General features: G+C 33.5%; 3 protein-coding genes across 3 annotated transcripts; 2 read left to right on the top strand and 1 right to left on the bottom strand.

Moving 5' to 3' along the window:
* Positions 1-116: 116 nt before the first annotated feature.
* LOC110695215 (protein LIKE COV 2-like) lies at positions 117-5,442 on the bottom strand. The gene is made up of 7 exons (XM_021872442.1): positions 5,080-5,442; positions 3,612-3,664; positions 3,420-3,529; positions 2,588-2,755; positions 2,137-2,234; positions 961-1,087; positions 117-614 (listed from the first exon to the last, which is right to left on the bottom strand). The coding sequence occupies exons 1-7, from the start codon at positions 5,179-5,181 to the stop codon at positions 511-513; spliced, it is 762 nt and encodes a 253-aa protein (XP_021728134.1). The 5' UTR covers positions 5,182-5,442; the 3' UTR covers positions 117-510.
* Positions 5,443-7,957: 2,515 nt separating this feature from the next.
* Positions 7,958-13,125, top strand: LOC110695212 (ribonucleoside-diphosphate reductase large subunit). The gene is made up of 15 exons (XM_021872438.1): positions 7,958-8,662; positions 8,793-8,854; positions 8,944-9,031; positions 9,615-9,878; positions 9,995-10,235; positions 10,322-10,398; positions 10,564-10,734; positions 10,846-10,938; positions 11,039-11,188; positions 11,295-11,546; positions 11,628-11,747; positions 11,866-12,068; positions 12,154-12,303; positions 12,387-12,618; positions 12,712-13,125. The coding sequence occupies exons 1-15, from the start codon at positions 8,435-8,437 to the stop codon at positions 12,760-12,762; spliced, it is 2,382 nt and encodes a 793-aa protein (XP_021728130.1). The 5' UTR covers positions 7,958-8,434; the 3' UTR covers positions 12,763-13,125.
* Positions 13,126-15,609: 2,484 nt separating this feature from the next.
* On the top strand, positions 15,610-19,168 carry LOC110695211 (ethylene-responsive transcription factor ERF110-like). The gene is made up of 2 exons (XM_021872437.1): positions 15,610-16,152; positions 18,115-19,168. The coding sequence occupies exons 1-2, from the start codon at positions 15,720-15,722 to the stop codon at positions 18,825-18,827; spliced, it is 1,146 nt and encodes a 381-aa protein (XP_021728129.1). The 5' UTR covers positions 15,610-15,719; the 3' UTR covers positions 18,828-19,168.
* Positions 19,169-19,674: the final 506 nt, after the last annotated feature.

Genomic DNA, 19,674 nt, shown 5'->3' with positions numbered 1-19,674 from the left:
CATAAAGTTATACAAAGTATTATTGTATCCAAGTTTATTTGAACTTATTTTGTCACAACTTATTTTATGTCAGACTGAAATTATTCTTTTTTACCGCTATACAGTAGATGAAAGGTCACAGAACCAAAAGTTCCCAAATCATAAATTTGTGCAAACTATCATCCTGATTTAAGCATAAAATTTATCTAGTGGAATAATTTAGGATACACGCTTTGACGCTTATATAAAATCGATTGAAGCTACTGGATACCATCAAAATCTCTAACCTTACCTTTACAAATTTCCTATATACTGGGTACAGAGGTCACTATTACAAGAACAACGGTATACACACCACGAATGAATATAACAGTTAAGGATTACTGAAATTTCCACATTGAATCCACTCGGAAATCGCCGTGGGCATAACAAATTTCTTGTGGTATTATCTGCAAGCAAACTAGCTTTCTTCACATATTGATAATCAGACATCACACCAGTTGTAAAAACAAACATCCTTCATCCTTAGTATTATGTTGACAATCTATTCATCGGTATTCTGTCACTTTGTCGCAGTGTTCTTTCTACAGGTGATATGACTTGTGGCATCGTCATGCCTCCTGAAACAATTATCTCTGGGGGAAGGAAAAACAGTGTGTAAATACAAGGGGTGTTAAAAAGAGTTCAATATCATGTCTTGCAAGTATACAAGGATTTTCATTGAAATGACTGACATGTGAAGAACATTTTTTAGAAAAGAAACCGCATACAAGGAAGGGTAGTGTAACAGCTGTTTCTTTTAAAATTCATTCTATCTCAGATTCCCTTCACCTCCAATACTAATAACTCTAATAGTAGCTCTTTCTATAGCTCAAAATAAAAGAAAACACAAATATTAGGTGCAAAAAGATAGCTATTTGTATGCTTCAATATGAATTTTTCATACATAAACAGGAAGGAAAAGGGAAACAGAGTACAGACCTATGCCTTCACGAATAGAAAGATTTGGTCTGATAACATCCTTGGAATTGACCAGAAAGATGTCTCCGATATAAAGATGGTTGGTTGGAACATACACGCTACACAATTCTTCGTCACCATCATCTTTCTGCAATTAGCAAAAATAACCAAAATTAATACCATTCAGAAATTCAAAACCTAAGAACACAAATATAATAAATATTGCCTCCTCCAACCCCCAACCCCCAACCCCCTACACATTTGTTTTTTCAAGATTAAGAAAGGGTCTATTCTCAAAAGAGCTATAGAGATAACATAGGTCATCAATATCTACGAAGAGCAAAGTGACTTGTAGATTACTTTTAGCCACTAACCACATGAATTCTCAACTCTTTTTTTAAAGTCCTTCTAAACTAGATCTTCAAAAAAGCTCACTTCACCTTTGGCACTGCCATCACTTTCTTATCTTACTAGAGCCCATATATCAGCAACATTGCAAAAATGGTTCTCTTTTCTCCACAGTCAAGCACCAGTCCACAACATTATTCAGTATGCAGTGCCAAGAGGAAGTTGACTGCATGACACGAAGAAAGAAAATGTATGTCTTCCACATCTTTTCATATCAGAGTACCAACTTCTGTAACTCTTCCAGATCATTAACTTAGTAATAGCTACACTATTAAAATAAGGAAAGGCCTTGAGCAGTTGCACTCACTCCATAAATCACCTAATGCTAATCCTAAATTCAAATGAGTAAGTGACTGGCAGGCAAAGCACTACATTGTTCCCATTTACGTTACTGCTATCAAAGTAATGTATTATATAGTATTGCTTCTCATTTGTTTTAGCACTTATCTAGCAGAGCTTAAAATATTTTTGGTTTTTTCATTCCCCTAGGATTGACTATTTGACCCCAAGAAATTCATCAGATATATTTTTTATCCAGCAATTCATACAAGCATGAGTTTGCATGCATATTGAGGATGTGCAAACTAATTAAAACCATACTGAAAAGCAACAGATTTACAAATCAAGATGCCTTTCTCATCAAGCAAATGCACATGCATGTATACAAGTGTGTAGACATAAAATGTACAAGTGTGCGACGCCAATAGAAGCTAAATACTAGCTGTAAAAATCACTTGTAAAAAATAGGAATGGAAAAGAAAACAGCATATGTTTATTTGCTTCACATACCTGCAGAGTGACAGAAGATGTGATGAAGCCAAAAGCATATTCACCTTCACGTGGATGACGAATTATAGCGACCTCTTTAAAAGCAGTAGTGTTCTGATCTGTTCAAAAGAATTTGGACAACGTTCAATACATTAAAAATCCAAGACATCAGAAAAACGAAGCTGTCAGCTTCAAACCATCCTGACCCAACATTGAAACACAGGAACATAGATTACATCAAGACATCATAAGCTTTAAGTTTACATGATAGCCAGTTGAAAGCCATTCACATAGAAGTTGTCAGATTTATCATAGCACTACAACGGTCAATACTATTTGAGCAACAAAGAAAGAAAGCTATATAACCCTATGCATGAATTATCTTACTGCAACACACCAAGAGAAATGCATCTAAGTTGTGATCATAACATCTAGGTAAGGCTGACAGGAAGTCTTCAAAATCAAGTATTACCTGGTGAAATTGCAGAGCTAATTTGTTTAGACGCTGAATATATATGCCTAACAAAAGGCATCTTTTTTATCAGCCATTCTCCAAGCCAGAAAACAGTGGCACCCATCCAAGAGGAAACAAAAACACCAACAAGAAAAACAAACAATAGCGAAGTGATGAATCCTAGTCCTGCAAGAAATCCAGGGAAAAATAAATCAATAAGAACAATTCACACATTACATGTTCCTAGACCACAAGTAGAAATGTGCATAAGATTATTCTGTTCCCATAGATGGAATATCCACCTAAAATTTTTCTTCTGCAAGCATTGATGGTACAGTTTTATTATATTAAAAGAGAGAGAGAAATATATATATTATATAATAAAAAGCAATCTAGGCAAAGCACAGATAACAATAGAGGAATATAGCACTTTAAGAAACATTACAGAAATGTATTTCCAATTATCTTATAACAGGCATCTCAGCTATAGTTGGCAATCCCTAACAATATATTTGTTTAGTCACAAAGGACTGCCTTTGACAATCTTACTGATTTTACCTGTTTTGCTAGCTCTAATTTCAACCCACTTAACTTATCTTGTACTACATTGTTACACCCTATCAGTTTTCTCATGCTTTACAATTACCTTCCCTACAAAACCTTCAGTCCTTGACAGAGAAAAAAATTAATAGACAGAATTAGCTCTAGATTTCATCGCAAAAAAAAAAAAAAAAACACCCAGGACCCAGCCTAGGCATCTCCCTATGATCAAAATTAGTTCTCCCACCCCGCCAAAAAAATGTCACATAAGGACAACAAGTAAAGAGTATAACGAAACAAATGAAATTACCAAATATGTCAATCCCAAGGCTCTCATACAGAGGACTGAAGAAACCATCTACAAACTGAATAAACCACCAAGTAATGAAGAAGGTGACTGCAACAGGGAAGAGAACCACACTGCAATTTCAATACCAATGCAAAAATGTTAGCAATATACTTTAAAACCAAGAGCTAAAATTTTCAGCACACAGCAAATTACCATCCAGTCATGAACTTTTTAGAAATCCAACTCTGGAGAACATAACAGCAAGCCTGGCAAAACATATATGTGTTAGTACAAGGATAAAATAGTGGCTGGAGGTCAGATGTATGATGCCAAAGTGCCAAATCCTTCACCAGTCCACATAGACAAAATAGGATCACAACTTTTGATACCAATATCCTTCTGAGAAATTACAGTAATGACTACATAGGGCATGACAAGCAAGTTTGGGTAGATAAATAATATTCTAAGCAGAACAGAACCACTGATAACAAATTTACAATGGTAGTCTAGCATTTTCACAGAACAAAACATCGAGAAGAAAAATAATTCATCTACAAAGAAATCTAATACTTTGTACAACTAAATAGCATCTTCACTAAGGCCCTATGTGTTCACAAACATACAGGAGTAATACACAGGAGCATAAGATGCTTTACAAAGCTATGACATTGGGTCACCACAGGCAGGGGTGAATTAGAAAGCTTGATAAGAGAACTGAGAAATGATATTGTTCAGAAAATCTACATCCAGCCATTAAAAACTTAAACAAGCCATTAAGGTTAGAGTAGATATGCTGCATGCTAATACCAGCATTAGCGCTTAACATCCATCTTTCCTTGTTCAAATCTATCCTCTGCTTCTTATACTATATCCCCTAGCCAACGCCATTATCGATCGCTACCTAAACCACTATTTTTATTTCTTACTTTGTAATTCTTATGCTAACTGACACAGCTACTTATTTCTTATTCAACCAAATTTACATTCCTATTTCTTTATCATAAATTCTAAAACATCAATCACGATACATGTAAACAATGTATATGGCACCAAGTTATGCCCAAATCCTAATACCAACAAAATGGACTCTAATTGCTTGGTAATTCATAAATCCAGCAATTAGATTCACATTGACTAAACATCCGAAAACAAAATCAATTTTACTAATTTTGCTACGAAATGTCACGCTTTATTTCCTGGTCCCCAAACTAAGTCAAAAACAAGAAAATCATGATATAATAATAAAGCATCCAAACAATCACAGAACAATCCATAATTCACAATTGTATTTTTAATTAATTTTTCCGATTCTTTTGAATCAGTTGCTGAAAAATTCAGCAAACAGAATCTCACAAATCTAACCTCGAAAGCAATTCCCATCCCACCCGAGTACTCACTCCCCTCCCCACATTCCCCCAAATTAGGTCAAATATCATCAATCAACACACACCAACCACGAACTCAATCACAATCACACAAAATCAACCTCCAAATTCAAACACATTCAACTATTAATCAACACCAACTTCAAACTATACACAAAAATTATCATTACTCAACCCAAAATCCAATCCTCAATAACAATGTTCTTCCAAAATTAGCCCCAAAAAAAATGCAATTACAAATCGAAAACAAACAAAAATAGTAAAACAAAGAATGTAAAAAAAGAGGAAACCCTAACCTCGCGAGACGAAGAATTGGAGGAAGTGAGAGGAGCTTTAGCAGGATCTTCAGGATCAACTTGACTGAGAGGAACAGACGTAGATTCCTTCTCTTCCGCCATAGAAATGGAAGCTTGTTTAGAGAGAGAAAGAGGAGAGAGAAAGTGAGAGGTGGAAGTGGGGTGGTGAGCAACTGTAAAGAGAGTGTATGTGCGTGTGAGAGAGGCGAGAAGGGAAGAGAGAGAGAGAGAGAAAATGGTGCGTCGGCGGTGGTGATTATTGGAGGGCAGTTGACTGTTCGTTTTATTTGTTTGTTTGCTTTGGGATTAAGTGAGATAATATAAAGTTTTAATATCTTCTTAAACTTTGACAGCTGTGTAATGTATATGAGTTTGTTGGCGTCTGTGTTTAGTAACGTTGTATCGTTATTACCAAGGTTTTACCATGTGATTACCATGGTTTAGATTAGTTAATTCATATACTTGTATTTCTTTGTATCAATAAATGTGGGTACGGGACCCTACGGGTTCGTGTTGTGTAAGCCTAAGTGTCATGTCAACATATGCATCTCATGTTTAAGCCAGTCATATTAAGAAATGGTTATATTGTGTCAAGATTGTGTTGATCTTTCATAAATGAAATCTATGCATGACCAGATCCATGTGTCATATCATGTCAACACCCCTTTAATAAAATCGATGATATTTTTAATAAATACTTCAAAGGTAAACAAGTTAAATTGTTGCGCTCATGTTAGTTTCGTGTCCGATTTTTAAAACAAAATCCATACACAATTACTCAATGACGTGTTTCTCACTTTCTCATATTGTGCCAAACTTGTGTTGGGGTTAAAACCTTTTACGTGTTGGCCTCGCTCATGTCCATCTCTATTACTCAGTATCAATTGCTGAGTAGACAAATACTATCAATGGCTCACGAGAATCACGAGCCTTTCTCTTTTAGCTGTTAGTCATAACGGCCCATGTGAGGTTTTGTACTGGTTACCCGGTTGGGTTCGTCAGGAATAACTAGCCCAATATGGAAGTCAGACAATGCCTACAAAATCAATCCAAGTCCAACACCTTCGGAGCCAAAATTGTCACATGCTCACATCATACCACAATTACCTTTCACAGTTTTCCAATGTGTGTTGCTTCGAAAGAAGCAAATCGGCCATTCTTTTACACTTGGACAACAAACCCACATTGGCACAAGTATAAAATTCTTTTTTTTTTTTTTTTTTTTTTTTGTAGAACAAAGTATAAAATTCATTTGGTTCAACTTATTTTAGACAAAATTAATTCAAATATGTTTGAATAAAGTGTAGGTAAAATATTTTGTAATCATACTCCCTCCATTTCTAAATAATTGACATAAAATAAAATAAAATAAAATTAACCATTACTTTTTAACACTACATAAAACCTTTAAATAATAATTAAGATTACCCTTAACAAGTTTGGAAAACTTTAGTCGTATGAGCTTTTTTACACCAAACATACAAAAAAAGACGTTAAAACATTGTTTTTCCTCTTTTTTTTTTCGAGTTTTCCATAAATTATTTAAAATTAGGATTTTTTTTATAAAAATTATGAAATTGGTCCGGTCCTGGTTCGGTCCTTGCTTAATCGCTCCGGTGTTCGATTCTTGAAATTCAATTTTTCGATCTTCGGTCCGGTTCGGTCCGGTCTTGGACTAATGAACAGTCCTCAGTATTAATATAACTTTTGAATATTTTTTACTGATATTTATTTACATACTCCCTCCGTCCCATATTATAGTTCCTGTTTTCCTATTTTTGAAGCCTAAAATATTGTTCATGTTTCTATTTTTGGATAGTATGTAAAGACCATATTATACCCTCATTGTTTAAACTTTATTCATTTTCCTAATCCCATAAATTATCCACATGCTTTTTACTTTTTTCCACTTTCTCTCTCTAATTTTTTCCTATAATTGTATTTTTCATTTTTTTTCCCCTTAAATTATCCCCTTGTCTTGTACCGTTGTCTAACTTTTGTCCACTTTTAGTATACTTTATCCACCTTATCCTCCCATTTCTAAAATACTGTGATAAAACAAAAACAAAAACTATATATTGGAACAGAGGGAGTATATATTTATAGCATTTATCATCGTGAGACAGGCTGACATGCTCTAAAAAACTGTCTAGATAAATATTGACCGATTGTCCCGTGACCAACCGAGTAACTCCGGGCACACCGTATTTAAAGTCAAATGTATGCGTTGACATGTGTGTTAAATTTGTCTGTGTCACTTATTCAAGAACAAAGGGAGTATGAGTATTATGGAATACTTTGCAATATGGAGTAGATAAGTTTTTTTTTTTTTCCCAAGCAATTATGACAAATAATTATAGCATAAGACTATTTCACACATAAATAAAGAATTACAGATAAAAAATAATTTAAACACGAAGTAAGATGACTAGCTAAGTTTACACACACTTTAAAAAAAAAAAAAAAAAAAAGTACTCAGCAAATTTTTATAAGATAAGTCGGATAGCAATAAGTTTTTCCTAACAGTTAAAAAGAGCTACTAAAGTTCAATTTAACTTGCAATATCATTTTATAGCTTGAATAAAAAGCATTTCCTTTGTTATATTTTTATTCTATACACTTTAAAATTCTCGATTTTTAATGCAATTTTTTTTTCACGAATATATTCAATAAAATATGACTACAAATTTTATTAACAAAAACTCCTACTACATTATTGGTGTTTTTTTTTTACGGTTTTAAATTAATATTTTTTTAATTAATATTTATAATAGTGAGATTTTATAATTTTTATTTATTTTGACAGGAGAGATTTTATAATAAAAGATTCTAAGTTGACTCAAACGTACAATATACCGTATATTATCTTCGTGGGAGGAAGTAAAAACCGCCAAAGAATAGCGGGAAACCAATCCCAAAAATGAAACCAAAATCACGGCCAACAAAGGCAATAAATTAAAGCGAAAATGGTACCCACCATAATACCATATACAAACACAACTCATATTCGAGATTCCCCCCAAAATAATCAATTCGTCAACCACTCCACTCACATACATGAACCCGCATTTTCAGATTTCAATTTAAATCAAAAGATTATCCAACAAGTTTTTCCCAATTTTGGCGCCAATTTTTCAAATCTTAAATTCATTTCCACCGCAATCAGACAATATTCTACGAGGGAAAATCGAAACCCTAATCCCCAAATATTTCCAAATCCCGCCTCCTTTTTCTACCCCTTTTGCTATTTATTCTTTACTGGGTTATCCATTTTTCTTGCGCACAACCTGTTCGACGAAATTCCTCTGAGAACAAAGCCAAAAAATTAACTAACCCAGAAAAAGATAGGAAGAAGATGTATGTAGTTAAGAGAGATGGGCGTCAAGAGACGGTTCATTTTGATAAGATTACCGCGAGGTTGAAGAAATTGAGTTATGGTCTTAGTGTAGATCATTGTGACCCTGTTCTTGTTTCCCAGAAAGTTTGTGCTGGGGTTTATAAGGGTGTTACGACTAGTCAACTTGATGAATTAGCCGCTGAAACTGCTGCTGCTATGACTGCTAATCATCCTGATTATGCTTCTGTGAGTTTGCTATTTTATTTCCTTTTTATTTTTCTGGGGTTTGCTTTAATTGTATTGTTTTCTCAATTTGACTGATTGTGTTTTCGGGTTCGGTTTCGGTGTTTGATTTGGTTTGATGTTGTTGTTGTAGTTGGCGGCACGGATTGTTGTTTCGAATTTGCATAAGAAAACTAAGAAGTCATTCTCTGAGACGTAAGTGGTGTTATATTGTTTTGATTTGTTTTATAATTGGCATTTAGAAATTGGGGTTTTTGATTGGATTAATTGTAATGTTGATGTAGGATAAAGGAGATGTACACTCATTTTAATGAGAGGTCTGGATTGAAGGCGCCTTTGGTTGCTGATGATGTGTATGATATCATCATGAAGGTATTTCTTCAGTGTGATTTTTATATCATCTGATGTATTTAAGCGTAATGTTTAACATGAATGAATCTGATTTTGTATTGCATTTTTGGGTGATGGTTCGATGTCGTGTTTATGTTACTTGTCATGCGGTGGTTGTTTTGATGTTGTGTTTATAGCTACTTATATCGGATTGTTGTGCATGCATTGATCTAGAATATGCATTGTGTTACCATTGATATATTATTTGAAGTTTGATCTATGATTAGTGATTATATATTTACTAATTAAGCATAATTAAGCTACTTTCATGGGAGAATTGTAGATATATGTTATCAATTATCATGTAGCATTTTTTCTTCAGTCAATGGAACCTTTTTTCTGCTTCAGATCTAACAAGATAAATGATCTTAGCAGAGTATGTCATAGGATTGAAAACTAATATGAAATATGAGCATATTTTAACCAAAAAATAATCTATTGAGGTAAGTATAATGAGACAGATGAATACTTATAGGTTATTGTAGAAACCTGTGAATGAAAATTTTTCTGTTAATTTTCAATTGAGACTTGTTTATTGATGAATGATTATCATTTTGTCTTGCAGAATGCTGCACAGTTGGATAGTGAGATAATCTATGACCGGGACTTTGACTATGATTTCTTTGGTTTTAAAACCCTTGAGAGATCATATCTCCTGAAGGTCCAAGGGACAGTTGTGGAGAGACCTCAGCACATGTTGATGAGGGTTGCTGTTGGGATCCACAAGGATGATATCGAGTCGGCCATCAAGACATACCACTTGATGTCCCAAAGGTGGTTCACCCATGCTTCTCCAACTCTCTTCAATGCTGGCACACCAAGGCCTCAAGTATGTGATATTAATAAGTTTATTAGTTCTGTCTTATGGCTTTAATATTATATTTCCTGCAATTATTGGTAATTGAGTATTAACCTTGGTTGTTGATGACTTGATGGAAATGACAGTTGAGTAGCTGCTTCCTTATCAACATGAAAGACGATAGCATTGAAGGAATTTATGATACTCTGAAGGAGTGTGCTGTTATTAGCAAGTCTGCTGGAGGTATTGGTGTTTCTGTGCACAACATTCGTGCCACTGGAAGTTATATACGCGGTACTAATGGGACATCAAATGGCATTGTCCCTATGCTGCGGGTGTTCAATGATACTGCAAGATATGTTGACCAAGGAGGAGGGAAGAGAAAAGGTGCAATGTTGTCTTCACATCTCATATTAACCAATTTCCTTTTTCTATAGGTTATTTTCTGACATAATATCTATCTCTTTATGTAGGTGCTTTTGCAATATACCTTGAACCCTGGCATGCTGATGTATTCGAGTTCCTAGACCTAAGGAAGAATCACGGGAAGGTGTGTTTCAGTCACTGTGATTATTGGCAGTTTACAGAAATCATGGATATATGTTATCTCTGTAATCTACTTGTTGCTGTGAGGAATATTGGTATTGTATTAGCTTTAGGAGATAAGGGGCCTCCCTTGTAAGTCATATTAATTTACATTGATTTCTATTTTCAGGATGAGCAGCGTGCTCGTGATCTCTTCTATGCTCTCTGGGTACCAGATCTTTTCATGGAACGAGTTCAAAGTAATGGATTGTGGTCCTTGTTTTGTCCTAATGAGGCTCCAGGTCTTGCGGACTGCTGGGGTAAAGAATTTGAAAACCTCTACGTCAAATATGAAAGAGAGGTAATGTATCCTTCTTTTTCAAGAGGGTTGTTTGCATTGCAACTTATTAATGGGTTATATACGTGTATTATGCTTTTAGCTGATTTGTTGCATGTATATCTTCTTTACCAGGGTAAAGCAAAGAAGGTCGTCCAGGCGCAAAATTTGTGGTTTGAGATACTGAAGGCTCAAATTGAAACAGGAACTCCTTACATGCTGTTCAAGGTAAGATCTGTTCCTGATCATAAAGCTAAATGTTAAGATATTGCAACATACTTTTTCTTAAGGTTTGCTTTAAACCAACTGTTATGTTTTGCAATTCTAGGATTCATGTAACCGGAAGAGCAACCAGCAGAACCTTGGCACCATTAAGTCTTCAAACCTGTGCACTGAGATTATTGAGTACACCAGTCCAACAGAAACTGCTGTGTGTAACTTGGCATCTATTGCTCTTCCACGATATGTGAGGGAGAAGGTAATCATAGTTCATGTTTATGACTATCCTATTTTTCTATGCAGCATAAGCTTGTAACTGTTTGGTTGTCTTCTCTTAATAATTAAAACTTTACGTTTTTGTGCAGGGGATTCCTTCTGAGTCTCAGCCTTCTAAACTTGTTGGAAGTTTGGGTTCAAAAAATCGCTACTTTGATTTTGATAAATTAGCTGAGGTTGTTGAAGTTGTTACCACAAACTTAAACAAAATTATTGATGTGAACTATTACCCTGTTGAAACTGCAAAGAGATCAAACATGAGACATAGGCCAATTGGAATTGGAGTCCAAGGCCTTGCAGATACTTTCATTTTGCTTGGCATGCCTTTTGACTCAGCAGAGGTAACATTATTAAATCTTCAACATTCCTTGCAAACATGATGCAAATTGTCATCCCTATCAATTGCTTTTTGTGAATTGCAGGCCCAGCAGTTGAACAAAGACATATTCGAGACCATATACTATCATGCTCTTAAAACATCCTGTAAGTTGGCTGCTAAAGAAGGCACCTATGAGACATACCAGGGCTGCCCTGTCAGCAAGGTATGACTGGAAATCGAAAGCAATTTTAGTTACATTAGGCTGTGATGGATTCCTTTGTTTATATAAAGCTACAGCAATTGCATTCTTAAAGCTTATGATCATTGTTTGCATTCCACAGGGTATTCTTCAACCAGATATGTGGGGTGTTACTCCGTCAGACCGGTGGGATTGGAGTGCTCTTAGGGAAATGATAACTAAGGATGGTATTAGAAATTCACTTCTTGTAGCTCCTATGCCAACTGCGTCAACAAGCCAGATTCTCGGAAATAATGAGTGCTTTGAACCATACACCTCCAACATCTACAGTCGAAGAGTTTTAAGGTTTGTAGTGCTACTTATGTCCTTAGCCTGTCCTATCTGATCCAATATTTAGCTAACCTTAATTTCTTCTTTTTTATGTGTTCAGTGGTGAATTTGTTGTGGTGAACAAACATCTTCTTAACGATTTGACTGAGATGGGCCTTTGGTCTCCTACGCTGAAGAACCAGATAGTATATGACGATGGTTCTGTTCAGAAAATTCCTGAGATCCCAGCAGACCTGAAAGCTATCTACAAGTATAGTATTTTATTCTCCTATATGAATTCCTCCTTGATTTACTTTCTTTCATTTGGGTGCTGACTCTTTAAACCCTTTTCAGGACTGTTTGGGAAATTAAACAAAGAACACTGGTTGATATGGCTGTTGATCGTGGATGTTTCATTGATCAAAGTCAAAGCCTAAATATTCACATGACACAACCCAATTTCGGAAAGTTAACTTCTCTGCACTTTCATGCATGGTCTAAGGGTTTGAAGACAGGCATGTACTATTTAAGGACACGAGCAGCTGCTGATGCTATCAAGTTCACTGTGGATACTTCCATACTAAATGTATTGCACTGTTTTACCATTTAATTTGTTGATATATTTGAATAAGTCCCAGTTATCTTTTGCTGACATCTGTTTCTGTGGTACTTAATTCAGGATCCAACCAAGACAGCTTCAGCAGCAGCTGAGACGACAGTTCTAAACTAGCACAGATGGTATGTTCACTGACAAACCGCGATGATTGCTTGGCTTGTGGAAGTTAAAAAGTACATGATCCCTGTATGCAACATAAGCGTTTATACTTATCATCAGTGCTTGTCTAGCCTAGTGGAGTGGCCTAATAATCCGTTTAGGCGATACTTGTTGCTTGTTTGAGAAATTATGTATATTTTGCTCAAAGATGGAATCCGGTCAAAACAACTGAAAAAATGTAGCTGTCCAAGCTGGGCATCTTTGTATATAAAGTTAGCTTGGGATATGAATGTACTAGTATTGTTCTTGTGCTTATACTATTATCATTATATAGTGGAATGAGAACTTGTGGCTCTCATTATATTTTCTGATTTTCCATATAATTAAATTACCTCTTATTAATTCGAAAGATTTATATGCTCCGTAGTAGTACTAGTAGATTGGTCCCAAAATTGAAAAAGGCTACAAAAAAACACCTGTTTTGGGACTTTAGTATAAGCTGTTAAAGTAGAGTAGGGCAAAATCTTATACTTTGTAGGAGCATCTTGAAGGAGAATTATCCTTTTTTGTGCAGTTATTTTCCAGAATGATCACTCGCTTTTTGTAAATTAATTAGAGCAAGTGCCTCATCAATTTCTAGCTTTTAGGATTGCAACTTACTACGTAGGCTTTTAAAGGTTTGATACATCTAAAGGGGTTATCAACTTACCATGTTGCAAAGGTGGATTAATTTCATTTCCTATATTTACAATATTATACAAATCTCTATAAATTTAGATATTTAAAAAACACATTGCGTGTAATCGTGTATATTGATCTAATATGAAGTACTCGTATAAATTTGAGGTGAAATTAAGTCCAGTTAGATTCAACCATGTGTATTTATGAAGGAAACTAGAGTTAATCAAGTTTAGTCAGGCATGTATAATAAGCTAAAGTGAAAAAAAATACACTATACTTTATTATACAAATTAAAAGGCACTCCTTCCGTTTTATAATAACCGCAATACTTTGATTGACATTTATCAATGCACAACTTTGACCATTAATATTTGTAATTATGTATTATTAAAAAGTTTATAAGGTTAATACAATGAAAATATATATAAAGACTAATCCAAAAATATTTTACATGACAACATATATTTATTAATAAAAAGTATGATCAAAGACTCAAAATAAGCTTATGAATAGTACAAAAGTCAAAGGGTTGCGATTATTATAAAATAGAGGGATACTCGTATCGTAAGATCGAGAAAGTATATGACTTTGTAACAGAAAGGCCAATTTATGTTTTTGTTAGTGAAACGGTACAAAAATGTTCACATCATAGATACAGAGAACTGAACTGAAGGAGGGACCATAAAAAGTTTAAGAGTTTTGATGTCGGTTCCCTACAATAACGTACATGCATTAGATTGCTGCCTAATCAGGTTTCGTCACTCTCTCTGGTAGATAGTTGTAGAGGCCGACTTGCCTTAATTTGGAAGACACTGTTGCTGCTAAAATTTTGACGCTGTTTTGCTTCGTTGACAACTTAACGTTCACACCCCGCCTCCTCTCTTAACCTCTCCTCTTTTTTGACCTCTTCCTTTTTAAAATTAAACATCCATAAGTCTAACTTTGACTTTCCCAATCACTTTCCTCAATTAACTATGTCAACCCATTTTACTTGTACCATTATCATTTGATTTTTTTATATTATGCAATTATAAATAAAATTGTATAATTTAATGTTTAAAGACATTTGGACGTGTCAAAATTCATCCTATCTTTGTGATGATATTAATTCCGTTTTCCTATTATAAAGACATTACGCTCTGAAAAATCAAATGAAAATAGAAAAATCGTTTTTATTGAAAGTTTATAGTGATAAGAATATGTAATTTGACACGAAACATTTACTTTATCAATTTCTCTAATATGATAATCTCTCTGCTTCCTTTCTCTACTCTAAAAGTTATTCTTATTTTGACAGTGATTATTTTATATAAAAGTCGTATGACGATTAATATTCATCATCACCCCACGTGCAACTAGTAATTGATAGCTAGTCTAACCACTAAATACAGGAAAAAAATAGATAAATGGGCAATCTTTTAAGGGCGAATATTGCATAGACTAATATACTTTGTATCTAATATTTGTGATGGAAAAATTAAGGGTGCGTTCTATTCATCTGATTTTTTACTTTTCTGATCTTATTTTAACTTATCTGAACTTATTTTAGTTCTAAATTGAACTTGGACAACCCTAATTAACCGTTATCACAACTTATTTGAACTTATCTAAACTTATTTTTCATGAACTTATCTTATTTGAACTTATATGAACTTATTAACCCTTATTAGAACTTATTTTTCGTAAAATAAGTGGAAATAAGGTGAACAGAACAGGGCTTAAGTATGAATACACAATAAATACATAAATAAATAAATAAGTAAAAAATAACACTTGAGCATTGCATTAAACTGACTAAATTATTATGGTAAATTAATCAAAGAATTAGAATACGTTGAATAATGAACATTGTTTTTTTTTTTTTTTTTTTTTTTTTCCATATCCGTGTCCTACTTGGCTTTTTAGTTCAACTCCAAATTAACCACTTGCAAAAATAAGCTAGTAGCTAGAAAGCCAAATCCAAGTTGGGCAAGTAAGAACCCAGAAATTCCCTCCAAAATTAAAATAATAAAAAAGTTTATTTAAATAATACTTCGTAACTGTATATGTATACTACAAGTACAATACTTTTTCTTACTCTGGAAGCATAATATCCACATTATTATTATAAATTTTAAAATTCAATGGCGGCGTCTCAATCTAAATTATTTCGTATATATATATAAATGCTTGCTAGCCATTTATTACAAAAAACCGTCAAAATTATCTAGAAGTTTAGAATTATATTTAGTACTAGTATATTAAATATTAAATACTACACAAAATTAATTAAACCCCTTGTTAATTAATTAATGTGTGTATATTTCTCAGAAGAAAAAAAGGTGGCGAAAAGAAGCAAAAGAAATAAAAATGGTGACTTTGAAGGAACAAGTATTATTAATATGAGTAATAATAACACAAGCAGCTCAATTGAGGAAGAAGAAGGAATGAATATGATGATGAAGGAGATATTAAGTCCAATGATACCGGGTTTTAGTAGGGAAAGAGAAATGCATGAGATGGTTTCTGCTCTTACTCATGTTGTTTCTGGTGCTGCTGCTTCTTCTACTATGAGTAATGATTATTATAGTCTGTGGTTGTCATCGTCGTTGTCGTCGTCGTCGGGTTTTGGGGTGAAGAGAAGGCATGAAGATGAAGAGGGGAGATTGTCTTTGGATGTTGAAGCAGGGCATGGGCATGGAAATTTGGTTTCTTCTTATTCATATCCATATCTTCCTCTAAAAGGTACGTCTCTTTAGTACTTATCTTCTAAACTTCACTTAGAATCTTTTTTTTTGTTTTTTTAGCGGTGGATTTAAATTAATATTGTTTCTTTTAATTTACTTGTATTTATGATTGTTGTATGAAAGCATCAAGGTTAGGGTAATAGGACTAATATCAAATAAAATTATTGATTATAAGTTAGATGGGTCGTTGATGAGTTAAATAATACTTATCATTTGTTTTGTTCGAATAAAAATCACATACGAGTAAAATTTATAAAAACTATATATGTTAACGTAATATACACTTTAAATGAAATCTTATAAACCTTTAAATTAAATTGGAAGAGAGATTTGAGTTAAATAGGTTGTTAATTAGTTCATGCATTAGTGTTCATCATAAAGCTACGTATTACAAATTGTATTAGACGTACGTATCAGCTTAATAAAATTGTACACCGAATAATTTATTTATTTATTTTTTTTAAAAAAAACACCTCACATACAACTATAATAGATGCAATTTTTGGTGTGACAATCATATATATGCATCATGATATTAGTACAACAACATGGCATTATATTAGGTACTCCGTATAATTATATGCATTGATGCATGTGATGTTATCCCTACATCGGCTACCTATATTAACACTTTTCATGTCATAAAATGCATAATATAAATATCAAATTACATGTTCAATATACATTTTATTTATTCTAAGAACAGTATAAATATACGTTTGTGAGCAAGAATATTAATAGATTGTAGAACAAACAAACATTAGAACCATTATCTGGTGCCAATGACACGCTAAATAGTTGTATACACTATACAGTACGTATATAGTACACCATTAATCCATACCTTTAAACTTGTATAAATAAATTATTTAAGTATTCATTATGTAACATGTAAGACATTAAACGCGTGAGCTTATCGTAAGGAATATTTTTAATATAAACAATTAATATAATAAAAAAAAAAGTACGACGAAATTATAATATAGTATTGACGCTATTACATTCATCAATTCATGCATTGTTCGGACTTCGGAGTACTCAATACGACAGATTGTTAACTGAAATAGAATAACCATGTTTAGAACTAGCTAATTAACAACTAATTTATAATATATTGTGTATTAGTTACTTTATGCGTCACAAATTGGGATAATGCATGCTGTCTTGTCCATTTGCTAGAGTGATCCACTTGTATTGTGTTCATAATATATGCTAAATGACTAATTTCCGTGTTCCAAATTTCAGTGGATACATTTAATTTAATTTGTACTATATTTGAATAATATTCAACTAAGATTCTTAGTACTTAATAACTAGTACGGCAAAAACCTTAAACATGGTACATAGGAATCGTCATGTTGAAAATAAAAAGGCCTAATGTTGTTTTATTGATTGTGGCTTGCCGACCTCTTTCGATATAATTCATTTGTAACATCAACCTATATGAAAACACTTGTTGATCTAGAATAGTATTTTATGAATTTATAGTACATGGATATGTGATTATCGTACAAGAGAAGAGTTTCACCGTATCTTACCACGAGAAACAGATAACATTATTAACCTAGTTGTCTCCCTTAGTACAAGAGATATGTTTGATTACTATTATGTACAAAGTTTAAGTGTCCAAATGTCCAATATATATTTTGTAATATTAGTGTTTAGATAATTGATTCAGTCGAATTGTACCATTAAAACGCTATAAACTGAGACTTCACTAGTAACTTCTAATTAGCCTAATACAATTCCTTAAACATTAATAAAGTGATTGCTAATCTCATTCCCTTGATAACTTGTATACTTTTATCACTTAAACTAGTTTACATTTTGACACTATTTAACATATGTTAGCATATTACCTTATGCAATGAAAATATCCTTTTAGTTTCGAATCTTGTGATGTAACACCACACATGCAATGTTAATGAATACGATACTTATATAAAATCTCTACTTGCAGAGGGACCAACAACAAGAGCAACATCAACAACGTTCACATACACTCATCAAAATCCCATTAAAAACGAAGGCACCAACATTACACCACTACCACAAGTTGGAGCAGAGCCAAGTAGAAGAAAATACAGGGGAGTTAGACAAAGGCCTTGGGGCAAGTGGGCAGCTGAAATTAGGGACCCTTACAAAGCTGCCCGTGTTTGGTTAGGCACATTCGACACTGCTGAAGCTGCTGCCCGAGCTTACGACGAAGCTGCCCTTAAATTCAGGGGAAGCAAAGCCAAACTCAATTTCCCTGAAAATGTCACTTTTCAGAATGCTCCGGCAAATATTCCGGCGATCCATTTAACCATTTCCAATTCTCCAGCAACCCTTTTGCCGGCTTCTCGAAATAACGAAGAATTAGTGCAAAATCAACCATTGGAGTTTTTACAAGAAACAGGGGATTACAAGGATTATATTGATTATTCAAGATTAATCAGTGGTTCATTTGATTCTAATGATGGTGATTATAGGTCATTAAGTTTATTAGATCAAATGTTAATGTCTTCTTCTTTGTCTTCTCCTCCGCTTCCACAGCAACAGCAGGGTGGTTCCTCTGTTTCTCTACCTTCTTCATCAATGTCAACCTCACCATTAGCATATCCAACGGATGAGATTATTCCACGTGGAAGTCAAAGGAAGATTAAGGAGTCTAAGAATTTATCATATAATTAGTATGTTCAATTATAGTAGACTAAAGAGTATTGTAGTAGTTTGTCTTGTCTTTGTGTTTTGGCTCTGTTTTCCCCTGTTTCTTTCTTCTTTGGGGGCCTTTTTAGGTTTGACTTTGATTAGTTTACTCATGGTCAAATATGGAATTATTTTCATGTAATACATAATTAAATACTTAATACACTAGTAGTAGCATTGATTTGAGGCTAATTACTTGGCCAAAAAAAAGTTGTCATGTGTCTTAAGCAATGACCAATGTTGCAAACTTGCAATAATGCCATATCCTTGTAATGCTTCCTCTCTAGTAGGTTTTGCACATTTTTTTACTTCAATATCTTTGCTTTGGTTAAGGATATTTAAGTTGAATAGAGAAATTGGGCATGACTATTCATCAATAGCTATAAAATAAAACTTAATGTTAGCTTCGTCTTCACTTTTATAATTTTAAAATATTAATGATAGAGTACGTAAATCGATCCTGGATTTCAACTAAAAGCCTAGCGTGACACAAAGGTCATGGGTTCGAATTTTATCCACCCTTCATTTCAAAGTGGAATATTAAACGCTGGATATGTTGAAGCCCATGCTACATCCACACTTCAAGCCTAATGAACTTCCCAAAATAATTTGTCAAAATAAGCAAATCTTTACTCGGTCTTTTCAAATAAGCAAATCCATTGATTAACTCAAAATAAGTTGACTTTTATAGGGTATTATCTTTAAATAAGTCATATGACCTACAACCTATCAAACAGGTCACTTTTTATCTAATTCTAATTAAATTGTTTCTTATTTTATTTATAATTGATTATTAATTATATTGTATTTTTTTTAAAAAAAATAATAACCC

Source organism: Chenopodium quinoa, unplaced genomic scaffold, assembly GCF_001683475.1.
Source record: "Chenopodium quinoa cultivar QQ74 unplaced genomic scaffold, ASM168347v1, whole genome shotgun sequence".
Classification (NCBI taxonomy): Eukaryota; Viridiplantae; Streptophyta; class Magnoliopsida; order Caryophyllales; family Amaranthaceae; genus Chenopodium; species Chenopodium quinoa.
The sequence above is the reverse complement of the archived record's forward strand: the minus strand, read 5'-3'. Positions and strand labels throughout refer to the sequence as shown.